Source organism: Opisthocomus hoazin, chromosome 3 (genome assembly GCF_030867145.1).
Source record: "Opisthocomus hoazin isolate bOpiHoa1 chromosome 3, bOpiHoa1.hap1, whole genome shotgun sequence".
Lineage (NCBI taxonomy): Eukaryota > Metazoa > Chordata > Aves > Opisthocomiformes > Opisthocomidae > Opisthocomus > Opisthocomus hoazin.
The window spans coordinates 72,212,411-72,231,890 of record NC_134416.1 but is presented as its reverse complement, the minus strand read 5'-3'; the positions used below and the strand labels follow the sequence as shown (position 1 = coordinate 72,231,890).

The 19,480-nt window shown below is 42.5% G+C and overlaps 1 protein-coding gene across 1 annotated transcript in view; it reads left to right on the top strand.

Moving 5' to 3' along the window:
• The window catches only part of GALNT12 (polypeptide N-acetylgalactosaminyltransferase 12), a 49,987-nt gene extending 31,575 nt beyond the window's left edge, over window positions 1–18,412 (top strand). Inside the window, exons 8-10 of the mRNA XM_075416662.1 lie at window positions 5,632–5,745; window positions 11,333–11,488; window positions 14,856–18,412. Of these exons, the coding sequence (XP_075272777.1) occupies window positions 5,632–5,745; window positions 11,333–11,488; window positions 14,856–14,993 (408 nt within the window). The 3' untranslated portion in view covers window positions 14,994–18,412. The remainder of the gene's footprint in view (window positions 1–5,631; window positions 5,746–11,332; window positions 11,489–14,855) is intronic.
• The last annotated feature ends 1,068 nt before the right edge of the window (window positions 18,413–19,480 follow it).

Below are 19,480 nucleotides of genomic sequence, written 5' to 3'. Positions count from 1 at the left end.
ACGGTCAGCTGGTGAATTTGGCTTTGAACTTGGCATCCAGATTGCTTTTAAAAGACAGTCTTGACACATAAATCAGGATTTCATCTCTACTTTTCTGTAAGGTTGATCACTTGGCAGTGAGGCCATATTATGTTCTGATACGAGAAGTTTTTCTTTGTTCTTCTCAAACAGTTTCTAGCTGATCTTTCTTCCAGCTGAATGGGAAGCAGCTAAGCTGATAGATGTCTGTTGTGGCTACCTAGCTGATAGTTCTTTTCACCGCCTGTCCTTAAAGGCATCTGCAACTGACTGAATCAGTTGGGAGATCAAAAACTTGATTTTTTCTTTTGATGACTTCCTTCCACATCTTCCCCCAAGACCATCTTGTCTTCAATGAATTTCCAAATGCTTAGTCATAACTTTCTTTTAATTTAGACCAGATACAACCTTTAAAAAACAATCAGGAAAAAATATTTTAAGCCTTTAAAACTATGAAGAATTTTGTTTCGCTGTGACGTGAAAGAGACCATTTTGTAAATTATCTAAATAAGACATGATATATATGGACAGGCTTACAGAAAAAGAGAACTTAGCTATGTGGCTAAAGTTATATCATCAGAAAGGCTATTGCATGTCTGATGTTACAAGTTCTCAGAGGTATCAGGCTCCAGAACAGCCTCCTCAAGGGTATACCTCTAAAACTGCATTATAATATTGTAGAGCTGCCACTTGAGATCAAATTGGTACCCACAGTTATGGCTGACTAGATCTGGAGGTCTGATGCCCATCACAGGAAAATATGGACCACTCCGTTGGCTGTTCAGCCTGTGAAAGCTTGAGATAAGACTGTTTTAAAGAAAGTAAGAGAAATTCAAGTGTTTGCTATTAATCTCAATTGAACACACCATCACTTGAGACATGTGCTTGTATGTTCTTGAGCCTCCCAGAGAGATGAGGACTTGCAGGAGTGAGCAACTGAATTCCCACAGCAGTGATTCCTTCAAAATATCTTAGTCATCAACATTGCATACCCATTTCAGCATTGCATGTAAGAAGTTGACAAAAATCTGAGAATATTCACAATCTTTTTTTCCAAAAAGGGTGATATGAAAATGGCATACACTCAGTAAAATCGTTCCATATGAATCCTCGGATTACTTTTGAAGTAAAAGTTTGCGCCTTGTGTCCCGATCCGATATCGGGGAGGTTTCGATGCGATCCCAGGAGACGAGATTAAGATGCAAACGCAGTCATATGCCGTGCAACCTTGTAAACTTTATTTTCGGTGAACCGGGAATCGGAGGTCTGGCGGGGACGGCAGCTGGGGGGAGGGCGGAGAAGACGAGACAGGAAAAAAAAAAAAAAAAAAAGGGTAAAGTCGGAAAAACCCCTGCGGGCGAGGAAAAGAAGTGCGGGGGGGGGAGAGGATCAGTTACCACCACCACGTATTCGAGATGTCCAGCGATGTCCAGTCGGCTCAGTCTCTGTGCAGGCGTGGAGCCCCGGCGAGAGTACAGCCCAGCAGCCAGGCGGTGAGGAGGAGAGCAAGAGGGCGGCGAGGAGAGCAAGAGGGCAAGAGGGCGGCGAGGAGCATGTGCTGCCCTTTTATAGGGGCATTTGCGCATGTGCAGAGCATGTCCGCATACATGCAGTTCCTGCCATGCGTGCTGTCTGCTTAGACAAGTCCGTTTTTGCCCGTCCACGGGCTACTCTGTGCACAAGCACTTTCCTGCAGGTCGTTGTGGCGGCTTCCTTCCAGAGGCCAGCAAGAGATGGCAATAGCGATGTCGAGACAAAACCAGTTTGTAGCGGTTTTCTACACCTTGTCAGTACCATTAAGCTGTTGGCTTGCTGCAAATTCACATCTTGCTGCGTCCCATAGTGTCATCTGCTCATACCACTAATGCATCAGCACCAATGCCACTGTGGCAGAATGAAGAGGATTCTGATCTATTTTGTGGATGAAGAGAAGGGTTGGCTGTGCTCCACAGGCTGTATTTATCAACTAATGTAATGAAGTTTTAATGTCAAAAATCTGTCACTGAAGCTTTGCTCGCAATTATGTGAAATGGATTTTTATCTTAAAAAAACCCCCAAACTAAGTATTATTTACGGAATGCCATCTGTATTGTGTCATTATATGCAAGTGTCCAGATATTGGGAATTGACAAATTTACGTTTCTCCAAGCAGTTAGGGATAAAGGTCTGAGGTGAATATCTAAGTAGTTGCTGTTTATTACCTGTCCCAGCCTCCAAACAGAGTGATAACTGAATGGTGTTGTAGAGTACACTTGCAACATTTCAGCAGGAGGCAAGCGTTGTAGAAAGACACAGCCAGTAATACTGCATGGGCAGAACTTTTTAGAACTGCACTATGTGTTTTAATGGCAAGGTGATCAACATTTTTTCTTGCTTCTGTTTCTCTAACGCAGCATTCTGCAAAAGAGTTAAGGTAAGTCATGGAGAAAATTTTGTTCTTATTGCATGACTTGTTTATAGTGGATGTGGGAACAAAGATAGTTCCAGAAATGAATGGATGATTACTGTTTTGATAGAGCTGTTGTACATAAAAGGAACTTAAACTGCGTATTCTCATATAACAAGGGAAAAATACTACTTTCACAAATTCGCTCGTACTTTTTTCTGCCTTGGAGCAGAGGGCAGATTTTTTTTTTAATTGCATAAATGGTGCTGTGATCAGATTTTCAAATCTGAGTATTTTCAAATCTTTGTCATTTCAGATCAGGTCATTTAATAGCTTAGTATGTACTGTTCCCACAAATGGGGTCTTGAATATCTGTTAGGCTTCCTAAAGAAGTGTGGGTGTAAAAGAACATCTACTGATGTCTAATAAAACAAACTAAAAGAACCTGGTTGAAATATGGCCTGTGCATGTTTAGGAATATGTCTGCATGTATCACAAGCATTTATGCATGAAAGACAAAAATGAGAGAACGTACGTGGTAGCGTCTTGGGAGTACAGACTCAGTTTTAAACCCTCTGAAATCAAGGTTAAGTTAGTAATCAATTACACAGCTTTGCTTTGTTGCCTGTATTTAGGCATGCATAGGAGAATTACCATAGTTTTGGTGGTGCAGGGCATTTTAAAATAGGTTATTTGAAATTCCAGGCCACAGAAGGGAACACGTGCTCGCGCATGTGCCGGGGGCTGACAGCGAAGAGCACGCGCCCGGGTTGTCTGGAAGGGCACCGCGGATAAGGGCTTCGCTGCCTCTGTCGTCCCTCGGAGTCGCGAGGCAGTCAGGCAAAGTCATGCGTTGTTAAACACACTAATGAGGGACCCTCTGATCCTGAGCACAGCCACTGACAACCACTGAAACCGATTTATGTTTTTAGAGATACAGTTACCATTTTTAACTGGTTATAACTTATATAGTTACATTTCTTGACGTAGAATGTAAAAACTTGGGAAGTGTATTGTTTGGTTTATGTAGTTCCATGGCAGTGTTAAAAATCAACTGTAAAAGACACTTTTCTGTCCTGTTTTTGTAAGTGTAATTCTTGCCTCGTGTTATGATGGTAAACAAAATGTCATCTTCTGACCGCTCGGGGAGGGGTGCAGTGGTGTAGTGTGTTCCCATCAAACCACACAATGCTTTCTGTAGAAAGGGTGCTCAGGGGATTTCTTTTGCTTCTGGTAAACTTGGACACTAAAACTAAGGATGAATTGTATCATGCACCAAATTCAGATGTTAGTTTACTCTGCAGCGAAAAATTATGCCAAATGCGTTGTGGAAGCTACGCAGTGGAAATGTTCAGAGAGGGATTAAGAGGCAAAGCTTGTAAGGGTAGGGCTTCAGTCCTACATCTGGCTCTGACAGGAGAGCCTCACAGCCCCAGCAGCCCTGCGAGGGCCCCCAAGCTGTTGGCAGTTCGGTGGTCCTCCCCAGCCCCCCGAGGTGTTGCTGTTGCCTTGGGCCTGCAGCCCATGCAGAGCGCCGAGAGCTTGGCTGGCTTTCAGAGGCAGTGGGCACAAAGCAGTGGAAAGAAGACATCGGGTAGCAATGGAAGTAGGAGTTGGGAAAGCAAAATAGATGTGTAACACAAGTATTTGATTTTCCAGCTTGTGTGGTTTGCTCTGTGGTGGGTTTGGGTCCTGTGGGTTTTGTCTTGTTTGGTTGGTTTTAACCTTCTGCACTCCTTTTGTGTCTGTTCATTCTGCACATCCTCACAGCTGAGGCTACAATTACCAAGACTAGGGAAGAGCGGTGAAATTACACCTTGCTGAAGTAACTCTTCTGAGATTTACTCTGCTTATTCTTTTTGTCTGTGATATAACTACATTCAGTAATGGAGGCATTCAGCTTGAACCTATGTTTACAAAGCCTGTTTTGCTCTGTGTGATTTTAACATTGGTTAAGTGGCTAATACTAAGAGTCAGTAATTGTTATGGCATTGTTTAACTTATTTTCAGTTACTTTTGCCTCCTGAATTCTTAAGTGCAAATCCTTGTTAATTAGCCTAATGTTTTTAAAATCAGGTAACTTAATATTGTAAAATTGAATCTAAAAGTTATGCCTATAACCTGTACGTCACTCACCTCCCCCCTCTGTGGCATGAGGAGGAGAATGGGAAAAAAAAGTAAAAAAAACTTGTGAGTTGAGATAAAGACAGTTTAATAGGAAAGCAAAGAAGAGATAATAATAATAATAGTAATAATAATATATACAAAACAAGTGATACACCATGCAATTGCTCACCACCCGATTAACAATACTCAGCCCATCCCCGAACAGCGATCTCTGCCCCCAGCCAACTCCCCCAGCTTCTATGCTGAACGTGCCATCATATGGCATGGAATATCCCTTTGGCCAGTTTGAGTCAGCTGCCCTGGCTTTGTCCCCTCCCAGCTTGCCCTGCACCTGGCAGCCCAGGCCAGCCTCAGAAGCTGAAAAGTCCCAGACTGCCTAGCAAAAACTTGAAATATTAGTATGTTATCAACATTATTTTCATCCCAAATCCAAAACACAGCACTACACCAGCCACCAGAAGGAAAATTAACTGTGTCCTAGCCAAAACTAGGACAACCTATTGTGTCAGAGATCAGCAACACTACTAAAGAACATTTAATACCACACCTAGTGTCTCTTTCCAGAGATGTATCTTACACATTTTCGTGATTTCTGGTCTTAAAATCTGTCTGCTTTTTCAAACTCGAGAGGGTACTGGAGTCCTTTCAAGAACAAATTTTTCTAACATCTCCCAGTGACAAGCTAAGAAAAGTAGGTAGTCTTTTCATAAGATAATTGAACAAGTAGATGCTGGGGGATGGAGGGGGAAAGGCATGGCAGACTATTCTGTTCTGCATGAGTTGCTGGCTTGTTGGGTTTCAGCACAACTTTTAATAGTTCCTACCCAGTTCGTTTGCAAATACACTGGAACCACAGGGTCGTTCCTAGTGGAAGCCATTGTGTCTGGCTGCGTCAATGCCTAAAGTCAAGACAATCCCAACAGTTTTATTTCACATTAGTCAGAGAGATGTTGCCATTTGATCCATTGGATCTATTCCAGTTAATTTGCACCAGCTCTAGGAGATAAACCTCACACCCCACCAGGATGGGTGTAAAATGACTACAGCATATCTTCCTTACTTTAGATTAATACTTTAAAATCTTCTTTTGTTTTGATTAGCTGAAGAATAGAGGAATGGCAAACTTCTGTTTTGACTATAACCCTGCAAATGATCATCAAATAACTGGACAAAGGATCATACTGTACCCGTGTCATGGCATGGGACAAAATCAGGTAAGATTCAGGTTTTATTTTCATTTTAACTAACAGTGTGATTGTAATGTAAAAAAGTAGGGTAAAGGCATTTCAGTAGGGCTGAGAGAATATGTTGCAACAGTGAGGTGATTTTAGCTCTAATTTTGATTCTTGCGCTGAATGCTTTTAATTTTGACGTATCTTCAGGTCAGATTTTCTTCATTCTGAATACATGTCTACCCAGACCAGGGAACTCATGCATACCTTAATTATGCCTTTCCACGGAGCTCGTTAGCAGGGGTTAATAGCACAGCAGTGCAGGTGTAGTGCCTATAGGGCAGTGTTCACTCATCTCCAGCCTTGGGCAGTCCAGCACATCTCTGAGCTATTGTCTGTCCATGTCTCTAAAGCCCTTAGTTACATTGGAAACCTCACCAAGTTCTGCCTGTGTCTGTCATCGTGCCTCTTCCTGTTGGTGCTTGTCTAACTGCACAAGAAGTTTCGCGCGGCATCTTCTCCTGTACTCCACTCTACAGAAATGTCCTCCTCGGCTTGGCCTCCAGAGTCCTGGAGAGCAGGGATCCCCTCCAATGCTTTCATTCTTGCTTTCTTGGTTTTAACTTCTGAAGCTGAAAATGCCTGCTGGTGGCATTCTTCATGCTGATTGAAACTGTGTGCAGCAATGGTGAGTTACGATACCCGTCAAGCTCTCTGTGTAATGCCGTGGTAAAAGTGGTGTGGAGCACCATGTGCCGTTCTACACTGGTTGTTTTGCATGGTTTTGAGTGGCTGCGTTCTAGAATTAAGGTTTGGTGTTTGATGTGTGGCACATTAATATGTACTTGCCTATCTAGCTTGAGCTTTTGGCTTCTAACCAATTAAGGAAATTAATCCAAACATTCAGTTAGGAAAGGAAAAGCAAGGTTGGAAAAGAACCAGAGATGTCGCAGATAAGCAGTGCATCCGTTATCTTTCTGAACTGTGCTTTAAAAAAATATTGAAGCTCCAGGAGTGAAAAACAAGTCTGTATTGGGAGGAAGGAAAACAAAAAAGTCTGAGCACTGTGCTTCGGATCTTAAAAGGAAGTAGATTTGTTTCTGATAGCAAGTTTATTGCCTTAAGTATTTGAACTATTATTTAGTATTATTTACTAGTTTATGTCTAGTTTACATCTTAACTTTCCTAATGTTTCTGTCGTGGAGGCCAAGATGCAGGGGAGGGCAGGAGAAGAATGTTGCATTGTAAAAGCCAAAGGATCTTGGTACTGACAGATGTATGTCAAGCATGCTAAGCCATACCACACCAACCCATTTTACTTCCTCAGTTCAGCTCCATGCCCAAGTTAAGCATACCTTATACACGTACACAGAAGATCAGTTAATAATCAGTTAATAGTTAAGCCACTTCCTTATGAGGAAGAGTTGGTTGCTTTTGTAGATCAAGAAGTATTTCACGCATGGGATTACATGCTCACATGCAAAAGGTATTTATAGATTTTTTTTCCTTGTATTACAGATTACAGAGAAGAGAGGGATTGAATCTTTTTGTATTTCTCTAAGCAAAAAAGTTTATTTAAATTTTCTCCCTTCCACCAAGAAAAAAGTAAAGACATAGGATAAAAGGTGGAAGCAAATGAGAAGTACAATTCAGAGATGAATTGTCATGAGGTGACATTTTTACAGTTATCCTTTGTTTCGCTAGCACTAAAAGATTAACTGAATTTACCGCAGAGACACCGCATCACTGGATGTTAATGCTCTTGCGTCTGTGCTGATGGGGCGATGCACCAGCGTAGCTGTCGTAGCGGGCACCGGGCTGGGAGCGGGGATGCTCTGGGAGCTGTGCGGTGAATGCTCCCTCTGCTGGCATCCAGGCCGAAGGAGGACGGAGGAACCGAGGAGATACCCGACTGAGATGTAAACCGATAAAAAGAAAATGGAGATGACACGAGAGAATTGTGGAGCCTGAGGAGGGAAGGCCAGACACAGGAAACGGGTGAAACAATATTCTTGAAATGGGCAAAAGGCATGGGAGGGCTGACAGGGGCCAAGGTGACAGAGGGCAGGAGTTTGGGACAGAGGCAGGGCAACTGGTGAGGAGCAGGGCGTGTGCGGCAGAGGAAGGAGTAGTTAGGAGCTGCAAGGAGGGAGCGGGAAGTGAGCAGAATCACTGGAGACCACTTTAGTGGAAAGGGGCAGGGGGCCTGAACATGGGAGTGGAGATACCAGCTGGCAAATGGGACCAGCTGGCAAATGGGGGCATGAGCGGGGGTGATAGGTGGTAGCTGCAAGTGAAGAAGTGGACAGCAGGAAGAGCTGCAGGTGGGGGAACAGAGGGAGGCTAAAATAAGAGAAAATGTGAAAGCACAAGTGAGATGGGGAGTGGAAGTCAGGACTGCTGAACTTGCACCTCCTTCTTCTGGCTCTCAAATACCGTGAAACCTACCAGCAGGACATTTCTCTCCATTTCTTTCCCGTCCCCCTAGCCTTTTGACAGTCGTTCTTAAAAGCTAACAGGCTGCTCCTGGTGGTGTGAATTCCTTAGCTCAGTTGGCAGCTGACAGTGGCAGGACCAAAACAGTCCAATCTCCCACATGTACATCCACCACTGTCAGCTGGTGGTACTGGTGGTGACAAGGTTGGTCATCCTCTAGTTGTGTCAATGCTAGGGAGAGTAAGGAACTTCACCAGTGTTTCACAGATGTTTGCTGACAACAGGCAGCCCTTAACTTCTGTTTTGTCCTTGGCAATCTGCCATCCTAATCCCAAACTCTTCTGCCTGCTCTGCTCCAGTCTGCTCTCATCACTCCATGCATCACCGATATACAGCTTTAGCAGCAAACCCTCATTACAAAGCTTCGCTGCAGTCCCCTGTCCTGCACCGTGTGTCACAGACAGCCTTAGGTTCTCCACTCACCCTATTTAACACTGTCTTCTCCATGCTGGCTGGCTCCCAGTCTTTAACGCCCTTACTCTGTCTCGCCGCTCACTTATTGCTCCCACTAGTTAACACCCACCCTAGGTCACATTTTGTTACTTTTCACATGCCTTTCTTCTTTCCTGGCTAGTTCCCATTCTTAATCCTCTGATCTCCTCCTTCTCATCCGTTCCTCCAGTTGCAGAGTTTGTTCCACCATTCATCACTTTCTTCCTCAAGTAGTACTCCGTGCTGCACATTCACACTGTCTCACGGTGTAAAGGAATGAAGTTTATTCTCCAGAGTACAGTTCAGTAAAGTTATTCTCTAAAAACATCCTGATAGAATTTAACATTAATGAAGGTTAACTTGGTCAGCCATATGTGTCTTACACTCCAGTACACCCATCCTCTGGCATGATATGCTACTGGCAGGTGGCTGCTTATGTAGGGGACAACTGCAAAAGCTCTTTTCACTGGAAGCAATTCTCCATTTAAAGTGACCTCTGAATATCTGTGTGCACTGTGCCGAGAGGAGAGCACTCTGCACCCTTGATTGTTTATAAAGTCCAGCACCTGCTCTCATTTTATGTCTTAGTAAATAAAACCACTCTCAGAAGACTGAGTTCCCTGGTAATTTATTTCTATTTTTCCTTGAATCCATGGTGTGAGTGAGAGGATTCTCTTTAGGCCTTTTGAATTGCTGTTGTGTAAGCAGTAAGAAAGTTAACTGTGGGTTGTTCAAAATTACCGTGTTCATTACAGCAAAAAGGTGAGGATATGACTGCAGTGGTAGGAGCTGAGTGTATGTGGAAGAGAGGCAGAAAAAATGCAAAACACTGGCTACTTGGTCAGGCTGCGGATGTTCTGTGGAAGTGTCTGCCCTGGTAGACAAGAATGAAAGGCTTTGAAATTCAACACTAGTAAAGCCCATTGCCCTTCTTGGTGTGGCTGGGAAGCAGCACAGAGGGCACCAGCGCGTGATGGCAGGAAGCCGACCTGATGTGATAAGAGGGTGGGAAACCACTGGGCAGCCTGCTTTGTCTGACACTACCTGCCCAGTATTCCCTTTTGCACCTGATAGATTTGAGGCAAATAAGGAGAGGCAAGCAAAGAGCTTAGCAAAGCCCTCAGGTTTTCTGTGAAAGGGGTATCAGACCTGGTAAGTAGTAGGCATGGTGGTGATGGGTTAACGGTTGGGCTTGATGATCTTAGAGGTCTTTTCCAACCTTTATGATTCTACGAACCTCTCTGCTGTTTCTACCCATCAAGTGCAAACTTCTTCCTGTGTGCAGAAGAGCAGTAGCCAGGCACAGAGAGGGGTGAGAGTGTGTTTCAGGGTATGGTGAGGTAGCCAAAATCTGCCTCCATCCCTGGTACCACAGGGCACTGGTGCAGCTGGGGCATACCCTGTGGATCAACGTGCAGTGGACAACATTGGTCTGTGTATGGCTGCGACAGCCACCTTGGCAGAGAAATTCTGGATTGTGATAAAAGGAGCAGCAGAGGAGATTTCATGAAACTGCTGCCATCAGCATAGGCTAGATCAGAGCTCTTACACCTGGAAATGGATGACTGCAGACTTTGTAATCACGCAGCCCTTTTCACATTAAAACTCCATTTCTAGTTTTTCTTTCAAGGTTAATTAGTCTCGGTGGTTGCTAAGGAGTGGTAAGTTCAAGTAATACAACATTTCCGAATTGGTACAGCCCCCTTCACAAAGCCTTACAGTCTTTTTCTCCAGGGGTGAAACAAAATGAAGGAGGATTCCTTCTCTCCCTCAATCCTTTTATTGCTTTCCACTAATGCAGCTATACTATTGGTAGCAAGCAATTTTCTGATGTGTATAAAACTCTCCTCTACCCTACTGAGTATAATCTAAATCAGCTCTAAACACACATCCGTGCACTATAGTCATCTAAATTATTTACAAGCATGCTAAATACAAACAACTCTCAAACTCTGCCGCTCTTTAATGAAGTCCAAGGTTTGGCAAGTGTCCATGATAAATATAAAAATTTTAAGGAAGTCTTCAGCCATAATTGCTACAAAAGCCAAGATATTTTAGACTATGTTCAGAACGCCTCTGTAGAATATTGTACAACAAGCAAAGCCCGTAGATTGTCTTTAATAAACTTCTGTTCATGTTTAAAAGCAGCTGTAGCTGATCTGCTCTGTATAATATCTTAAAATGTTATATAATAAAATGCTCACCACCATGCATCCTGAGTACTTTGTGACTGGAAATGAACCTTGACCAAACTGCGTTTGAACTATACAGTCAGCAACTCCTTAATGAAAAGTAACGTTGTTTTGTGACAGCTGAATTAGGAAGACATAATATCAGGCTATAAACTAGTTTCCATCCTATTTTTAAGGGTGATCTAGAACGTGAAGTAGAATATTACAGTCAAATTTTGTAAGTTCTGTAATGCTGGAGCATCTGTTTGCCAGGGCATTTATTCAGCATTTCATACATTTTAAGTGCTACCAGGGTCAATGTGTGCTGTAGTGCGATCGATTTTCTGCAAAATAGTGAGCAAACAGGAGCAGTTAAGGCTCCTTGAATATTTTTGGCAGAATTTCTCTGCATAATAGCAACTTTAATATGTGAACTTAATTATACTATCATAGTATATTCCTCTTACAAATACTTCATTGTGTACGTATGGAATGGCCATTGTCCTGTGTTTCTTCTCTTGGATTTATAGTTTTTTGAGTACACATCCCGTAATGAAATACGTTACAACACCCGACAACCAGAAGTCTGCGCAGCAGTTGATTCAGGGACTGACTACTTGACAATGTACTTGTGTCAAGAAAATATCCAAAGTATTCCTGAAAACCAGAAGTTTGTTTTCAGAGAGGTAAGTGTGCCTGCTTGCTTTTGGATTTGTTTTTTTGAGAGGCAGAGGAGAATTGTTGGGGTTTTGGGGGGAGACAGTGGGTGGGAGGAGAATTGTTCGGTTTTTTTCTTTTTATCTTTCTGCCTGCCCATCATGCGGGCCACAACGTCAGCGTAAATCTCTGGGAGAAATAAGCTATCTTGGCTTTTAATATCTGAACGTGGAAGAGGGTAGCAGCAGTAAAGAGTATGCCAGTCATAACGAAAAGGAAGACAAGAAGAAGGAAAGCGGCCGCCTTAACCTCAAAGGAGCTGGGAAGGTTGGCAGAGCTCTCTCTTCGCCCTGTCCACATCTAGAGCTTTCTGTGTGCTGCTCAGTTCTCTCTCACATCCCACTGCTACTGTATTCTCCTGAGAACTGAGGAGCCTCCAAACCCCTTCCCTGGCCAGTCTTGTGGGAGGCCTACTTTTGCTCTACTTTCATTGACTTCTTTTATTTCCTGGTATTTATACCACCATGTATCCCTGATACTCCATGTACCACCATTACTTTACACTCTTCTGTGCTTTTAAGCAGCTGCTGCTGCTTCTCCTCTGCAAACCATCTCTCTTGACCCTTCCCACAAGCACCAGAAGTGCTCCCTGAGCTTTGCTGCAGTGTAATATGCAGTTGTGTAATTTGATGCACCATCATCAGCTGGCTGGCGAAAAGGGCCTGGGGGTGTTGGTCGACAGCCAGCTGAACATGAGCCAGCAGTGTGCCCAGGTGGCCATGAAGGCCAACAGCATCCTGGCTTGTCTCAGGAGTAGTGTGGCCAGCAGGAGTAGGGAGATGATCGTGCCCCTGTACTCGGCACTGGTGAGGCCGCACCTGGAGTACTGTGTTCAGTTTTGGGCCCCTCACTACAAGAAGGACACTGAGGTGCTGGAGCGTGTCCAGACAAGAGCAGTGAAGCTGGTGAAGGGTCTGGAGAACAAATCTTATGAGGAGCGGCTGAGGGAGCTGGGGTTGGTTAGTCTGGAGAAGAGGAGGCTGAGGGGAGACCTTATTGCTCTCTACAGCTACATGAAAGGAGGTTGTAGGGAGGCAGGTGTTGGTCTCTTCTCCCAAGTAACAAGTGACAGGGGGAGAGGAAATGGCCTCCAGTTGCATCAGGGGAGGTTTGGATTGGATATTAGGAAAAATTTCTTTACTGAAAGAGTGGTCAGGCATTGGAACAGGCTGCCCAGGGAAGTGGTAGAGTTACCATCCCTGGAGGTTTTTAAAACACGTGTAGATGTGGTGGTGCTTGGGGACGTGATTTAGTGGCAGACTTGGTAGTGTTAGGTTTGTAGTTGGACTTGATCTTAAGGATGTTTTCCAACCTAAGTGATTCCATGATTCTATAATAAAAAAATACCTTCTGCCATACTCCTACCCCTATGCAGGACACATCTTCCTGTGGGGACTCAGCAAATCTGTACCTCTCTTCTTCAGGTTTAATGCTGCCTCCCAGACAGGAGAAATACTGAGAAGTATGAAGTATGTTTATAAACATAACATGATCTTAGGAAACCTTGTGTTTAGTAGTTTTTAATCTCTGAAGGAGTTCCTGGATGCCTGAGAGACAATAAATTTGATGAAAAATGATGGCTTTGGTTAGGTTCTGGAGTGTTATCATTTGGCTAAGGAAAAAGGTCACATAATATATCAAAATGGTATATTTGCATAATGTGTCTGCATAATGTGTCTAAACTTTACAGGCTCCACGGTTGTTAAATTTCATGCTTAGATACTGCCACCAGTGATAGGTGGCAGAGTAAATTCTAAAGAAAAATATGAAAAATAGTGTCCATTCACTAAATCTAGTCCAGACTGAAGCTTAAAGTGATATTACTGAGTAAAACACAAGATTTAAATGGATGACTTTCTAAATGACGTTTCATTTTTAATGCTGACTTGCAACAAAATTTTTCAAGGTCATATGCATTAATCCCCAAGATGACATATACTGAATGAGCCACAGTCACCTCAGGAAACTGAGAAAACACAGTTTTGGAATACATTTGTTTCCACTGCATTCCTAACCATTAACTTTAAAAATAACTCCTAAAGTTTCAGATCCTAAATCATCTTTCTTCCTCGTGATCAGTTTGTGTCTGTGTGTGATTTGAATGCACTGCTCTGCTCCGGTTCCTCCTCTTCTATCACATTAAGTCAAAGTCACCAGTCCCCGCCTTTCAAGGCAAGTGATGGGTGAGGTGTCAGTATCGCATTTCTCTTGCTTCGTGTGGAGAAGTGTCAGACACTGGAAAAGCTGTCCTTGTGGATGTAGCATAATGAAAGATTTGAACAGCCTTCCCAGCAACCTGGCAAGAATGAAGTTCTTAGAGTCACTGAGTCAAAAGTGAGGCAGATATTGATTAGTCCTCTCAAAAATTTGAATTATTATGACGGAAACAGGAAAGTCATTCAGCAGCTGAGTCTGTTGGCAAGCCCATGAGCAAGCACACACTGCTGGGCATCAGGGGCTGTGGCTCGAGGTGCAATTAGTGTGACGTTCCTGACGACAGAAGAGCAGACTTTCAGAGGAGTCAGGCTTACACGCAGAAACACGGTGTTGGCGTTTTTCTTTTGAGGCCGTCAGATGCTCTAGAGATGGTTATGTGTGGGAATGTCACCTGGGAAGGAAGGGTCTCGGAGCAGAGCACTTCTCCGCAGTTGGACACGCTGCCTGCTTGACAGCACTCCTGGATTGGAGTGAGCGATGTGAACAGGAGATAAAATGTTCCTGGAGACTCCCGCAACAGGAGGGCCTGAGGCCTCAAAAGATGTTCTCTGGGGAATCTGGTTGTGGAGGCCAGTCAGACCTTACACCTCTGAGGCAGCTGCGCTGCCCTCCAGCAAAGCAAGCTAGCTTCACACATGTCTGCGGGCAAGGGGCACGCTTAGGTTATTTTGCCTTTTCCACTGAAATTATACCCTGTGAAGAAAGAGATATATTTTTAGAAAAAAAAAATTCCCAACTTCTACACTTAACTAACAACTTTTGTAACTTGCGAGATGTGCAGTTAAGTTGGTGAATTTGGGTAATGCCTGTACTTGGCTTTGGTTTTCTCTGCCCCTGTTCTGGTGCAGTAACAAAAGGCAATGCAAGTGAATGAAGTTAGCGCATTTTTTACAGGTACGAATCATTCTAAAGCATCTTTAATTTAGGTTTAAAAGCAGGGTCTTTTGATAAAGTTTCAGAGATGCTCAAGTTAGACATTTTGGCTTCACTGCAGGGCCCCATGAGAAGGATATGTGTGATATTTCTTTGTTACAAATGTCTTCCTTTGCTTTTAAAACACGGTGATATGCCTGTAATTCTGACCACCTGAAATGCAAAAATTATTTCTGTCTTTTGTAGGACGGTACTTTGTTTCATCTACAAACCCAGAAGTGTGTACAAGCAGAGTCAAACGCTTACAATGGTAACCCAGCACCGTTATTACGACCATGTACCGACTCGGACTACCAAAAATGGTTCTTCAAAGAAAGAAGTTGATCCAGATGTCATCTAGGATATAGCTGAATATGAAAATGTTCTCTTTCTAGTCAGCAGTTAGTCAGCCTTCTGAAAATCACATAAGTGATATATTTTTGTACAGAAAGAACTGTAATTCGTTTACAAGCCTTGGATTTTTTTTTTCTGGAGCATTAAAAGGCACTAAGCATTGAGAGCTACGCAAAGTGCGTGCAGTGGTTATATCATGCCACAGAATCTGCTCCGGTTTTCTCTTTATTTGGCAGCTACATAACTGCTTCTGAAGTGTCTTAGGCTCTTTCCACAAGGGACAATTTTTTTTTAATCTACTGTGTGAAAGTAAGGCAGTCAAAATAATTGCACTAATGTTATCTGCCAATAACTTAAAATGTTTATTTTTCTACTAAAACATTCTGCAGTTGGACCTTTTAACAGATAGTTAATAATTCTTCTAGTCTTTTAAATACCAAGAAGGTGAATGTAGGCCAGGCTCTGCCTGAAATGACTGCCACAAAACCCTCACTGAAGACAGTGTGGATTTACACATGAAGGCAGAGTAGGTCTGCATGTTTTTGCACAAATAACAATCTAGATGTATACAGATTGCACATGCTTGACAATACTATACATTAAATGTTGCGACAATTTTAGATGCTCATGGCACTTGATGCGTTGCTAATCATGCTTAAGTCTGATTTGAGGAGTAAAACGGGGTTTTTCTCATCTTTCTTAAAGAAATAAGGCAACAACATTTAAAGGTGATGATCTGGGAAAAGCTATTTAGATTCACATGGATCAAGCTATACAGCTGTGTCTGAGGCTGCACAACTTACTTCAACGTCATGTGGATTTTCAACATGCATAGAACTTGCGAGATCAAACCTAGCAATAATTCTTTTAACAAGTTTAAAAATTGCAGTTAGAGAAAACGAATCTAAGAAATTGTATCTTTCATTAAATTGTAAATGTTTAAATGGTTCATATAAAAATCATCGTATGAACAAAAATTGTTTCGCAGATAGCTGATGTGATATGCAGCTGATGTTAATACAAAAAGAATTGTCTTTCAGATATAACTTGCATTTTGTCTGGGATCTCCTCTTCTGATAAGCTGACCATGTCAACGCATACAGTCCTATCAAAACATGGGGTTTAATCTGCAGCGGTACAAGATGTTTTCTGCCCTGGTGTGTGGGATCTGCCTTACCCAATCAGACCAGTAGTATGTATAGCAATGTATTCGGTCATTGACCATCATCATTATGGTGTTGATTAAAAGAGCTCCAGCTCACAGGGAAAGTTTCTGTCTGTAGCAGCTGGAGGTATGCTTTTGTGTAGAAGCATGAAAATGTCCACCTTTTTCTCCTCAGAAGTCTTGGCATCTGTGTCAATTAGTTTTGGATGTATTTTGTTATTTGCCTTCGTTCATGTTTTCTATAAAAAAATGTACAGCTTTTACTTTGAATCCTCATAAGCTCATGCCATTTTTGGCATACCTATTTATGTGATTGGGGGTGGGGGGAGGGTTTCTGCCTGTAAGAGATGCATGTGTAGGTTCTTCCACAGTCTTTCTAAACCCATGTAGATGGAACGTTTTTGTGAGCACCTTTAAAGTTTTGTCTCTGTGGGCTGGACTGATGAAATTAATGTTAGAATTAATAAAATATTTTGTGATTCAGTAGAGTGGGAACTGTCTTTACAACTTGTGGTGTGTTGTTTTTTTTTTTTATGGACACTGGTTGTCTTTTAATCATTTCTCTAATCTCTTAGGCTCTGATCCACGCGGCACTTGGCAGAAGAGAGCTTTATTTTACAGTCTTTCAAGTTCCCTTTCCTGAACTCCGTAATGCTTCCGTTTACCTGCTAGCAGCAGTGGTGTGCACTTTGTGGAGCCACAGATCAAGGCTGGGTAGCTGCATAAGAGAACAGAGAGCTCCAGCAGCACAGCAGGGATTCTCTATTTGTTTCTGTTTTGCCTTCTTTACTGTTGATTGAGTTACATTAGTAAATTAATGAGATGCAAGCTATTACAATCGTAGACAAAACTCTTATGGACCTCCATGGTCAGTGAGATTTTTCTTAGCTTTGGGACTTCAAGATTTCATCATCAAGTGGTGGTATCCAAGTGAAACTTAATAAATGGAAATTATTTTCCATACATCTTCCCACTCTGCACTTGTTTAGAGGGAAGTTATTGATGTTTTAGGCTTCTAGTTGCATGCAGCTGAGCTATTTTCTCATATACCAACAAATCTGCTAGCCTGGATTGAATATTTGCTAGGCAAACACTCTTAATGTCGAGTTCAAAAGCAGACACTAAACGTAACAACGTCACCAGCTCGCTCCCCCTGTGTTGGCCTTTTAGTCCATCTACTTACCATTTTTTCTCCTTGATACTCTTTTCTTCTTAACTCACTGGAACTGTATTAAAGTCTGGCTTCAGGTTTGGAGGGTGAAGGACTCCATCAAGCATCTGAGTCACAATGCACATCTTCAAACTTCATTTTGTGGAAGGTCAGAGCTACCTGCTGAGAAATGGGCTGTGGACTTTGGGCTTCTCCTCAGCAGAGCAGGGGCTGGATGCCTCACAGAAATGGAAAGATTGGAGGACTTCAGGTGCATATCGATACTTCATCTGCTTCTGGCCTCTTAGGGCTGTCCCAAAGAGAGAGAGGGGGGAACACTTTCCACATGGTCCAAATCAAGAACCAGTAGGTCCCCACTTTCTTGGTATTCATCTTCCATTTACACTTAGAGTTGCGTATTTCTTTTCCCCTTTGCCAATAACCGTGTGAAGCACCCATAAACCCAAAACTTATTGATAAGGTTAGATTAAAATAATACTGGCAGCGCAAACTGGGAAATCTCAAGGGTCCTTCTTCCATTTTGTACCATTACTGCTTAAAACAAGAAAGGACATTTTTTACATATAGAGAGACTGACTGAACGTATTGTCCTAAGAAGGTATCGTCCCGGCGCACAGTGCGCTGTATAAAATTCTGGGATAGAGATGAAGAAATTTGTCTTCCAAATGCATTTTATCCCTTCCTCATTGCCTAGCTGCGAATACAACCTCTCCCATGTTTACTGACCTTTTTTAGGCATTATGCTGGATTACAGGGTCCTTCCCTTCCACTTGTCTGATGCTCCTTGGATATGTCCCTAGGTATGGGGCATATTTGGCCCGGTTGAGGCCCAAACGATTAAGCCAGGAGAAGCATTTCACATAACTAAACCGTGCAAAATATTTTCCCAAATTTTTCCCAGTTTTCCGTATCCTGGGCTGAATAAAACTCATGAGGGAAATAGTGATGCGCAAGGAGTCTTTAACCTTTAATAAATTACCTGATGGCATTATCCCCCAAATGAGAATTCGTGGTTGTAAGTACTGATTGAACTTGCTGATTTGCTTGAATAAAAAAAACAATTGTCAGTAAAAAAACCTGTGATTTTAAAAAATGTTGTTTTCTTTGTATTCCTTTATTTAAAATAATAAAAAAAAGACATCCAGATTGCAGTCCAGTGCTTAATTCTTTATCATATTTCTTTGAACTTTCAGGTACCTCTTTTGTCATTTTTTTTTCTTTTATTCTTCCACCATTCTCCTTTCATTTAAACCTTGTGTGTCTTTGATATGGGCTAGAACTTACTGGATTTTCACTTCAACAAGAGACAATACATGAACCTTTCTCCTAAGAAATAAACCACTAAAAGCTCTGTGTGTGCAGTCTTGACTGAACCTTTACGATGGAGGGCTGTGAGAACTTACTCAAACACCCTGGAATAATAATCATCATTGTATATGCATTGGCCAGCAGTATTTCTTGCTAGCTCTGCTGAGACAAAGACTCAAAACTGTGTTCAGTTGTAGTTATATTTACAGGAAGTGATAAGATTTACTGGAGGGGTAAATTCATGTTGGTTAGTAGCACTGGGACTGGTGGGATTGTGCTCCTATTCTCTATGTATGAAAACATGGGCAGTTACACAGTGATACTGCTGGGTTGGTAATGCAAAATCTGATCTTCCTTTAATTTCATTTGGTGCTCTTAAAGCCTTTAGGTTGGGAGATTAATTTGAAGTTGAGCTTTGTTCTGATACCCTGGTGCAAAGACATAGCAATCCAGATGTCTAGGGAGACTAGAGGGTTAGCATCATGCAGTTGTGTGTACGTATGCTTGCAACTGTGGGTTTTTTTGGCAGTGTTTGAGAATGCTGTGTAGGCTCTTAACAAACACGAAATTTTGACTGTGCTAGCAAGTTGGCAGAGGTAGGTGGGAAAGTCCTTGGGAGAGAGGGAAGAGAGGGCTAGCGGAGCTCCCGCCGCTCTGTCGGGGTGCTAGCAGTTGACTGCAACAGCAATAGCTGGCCTTGAATTAGAGCGTTGCAGTATTCTTCCACTTCCATTCACAGAGGAAAACAAGTATGTATGTATGTGCAGTACTAAAATTACTATGCCTAGATCAACAGTTTTCAATCTTTTTTTCAATCCATTACTCACTGGCATT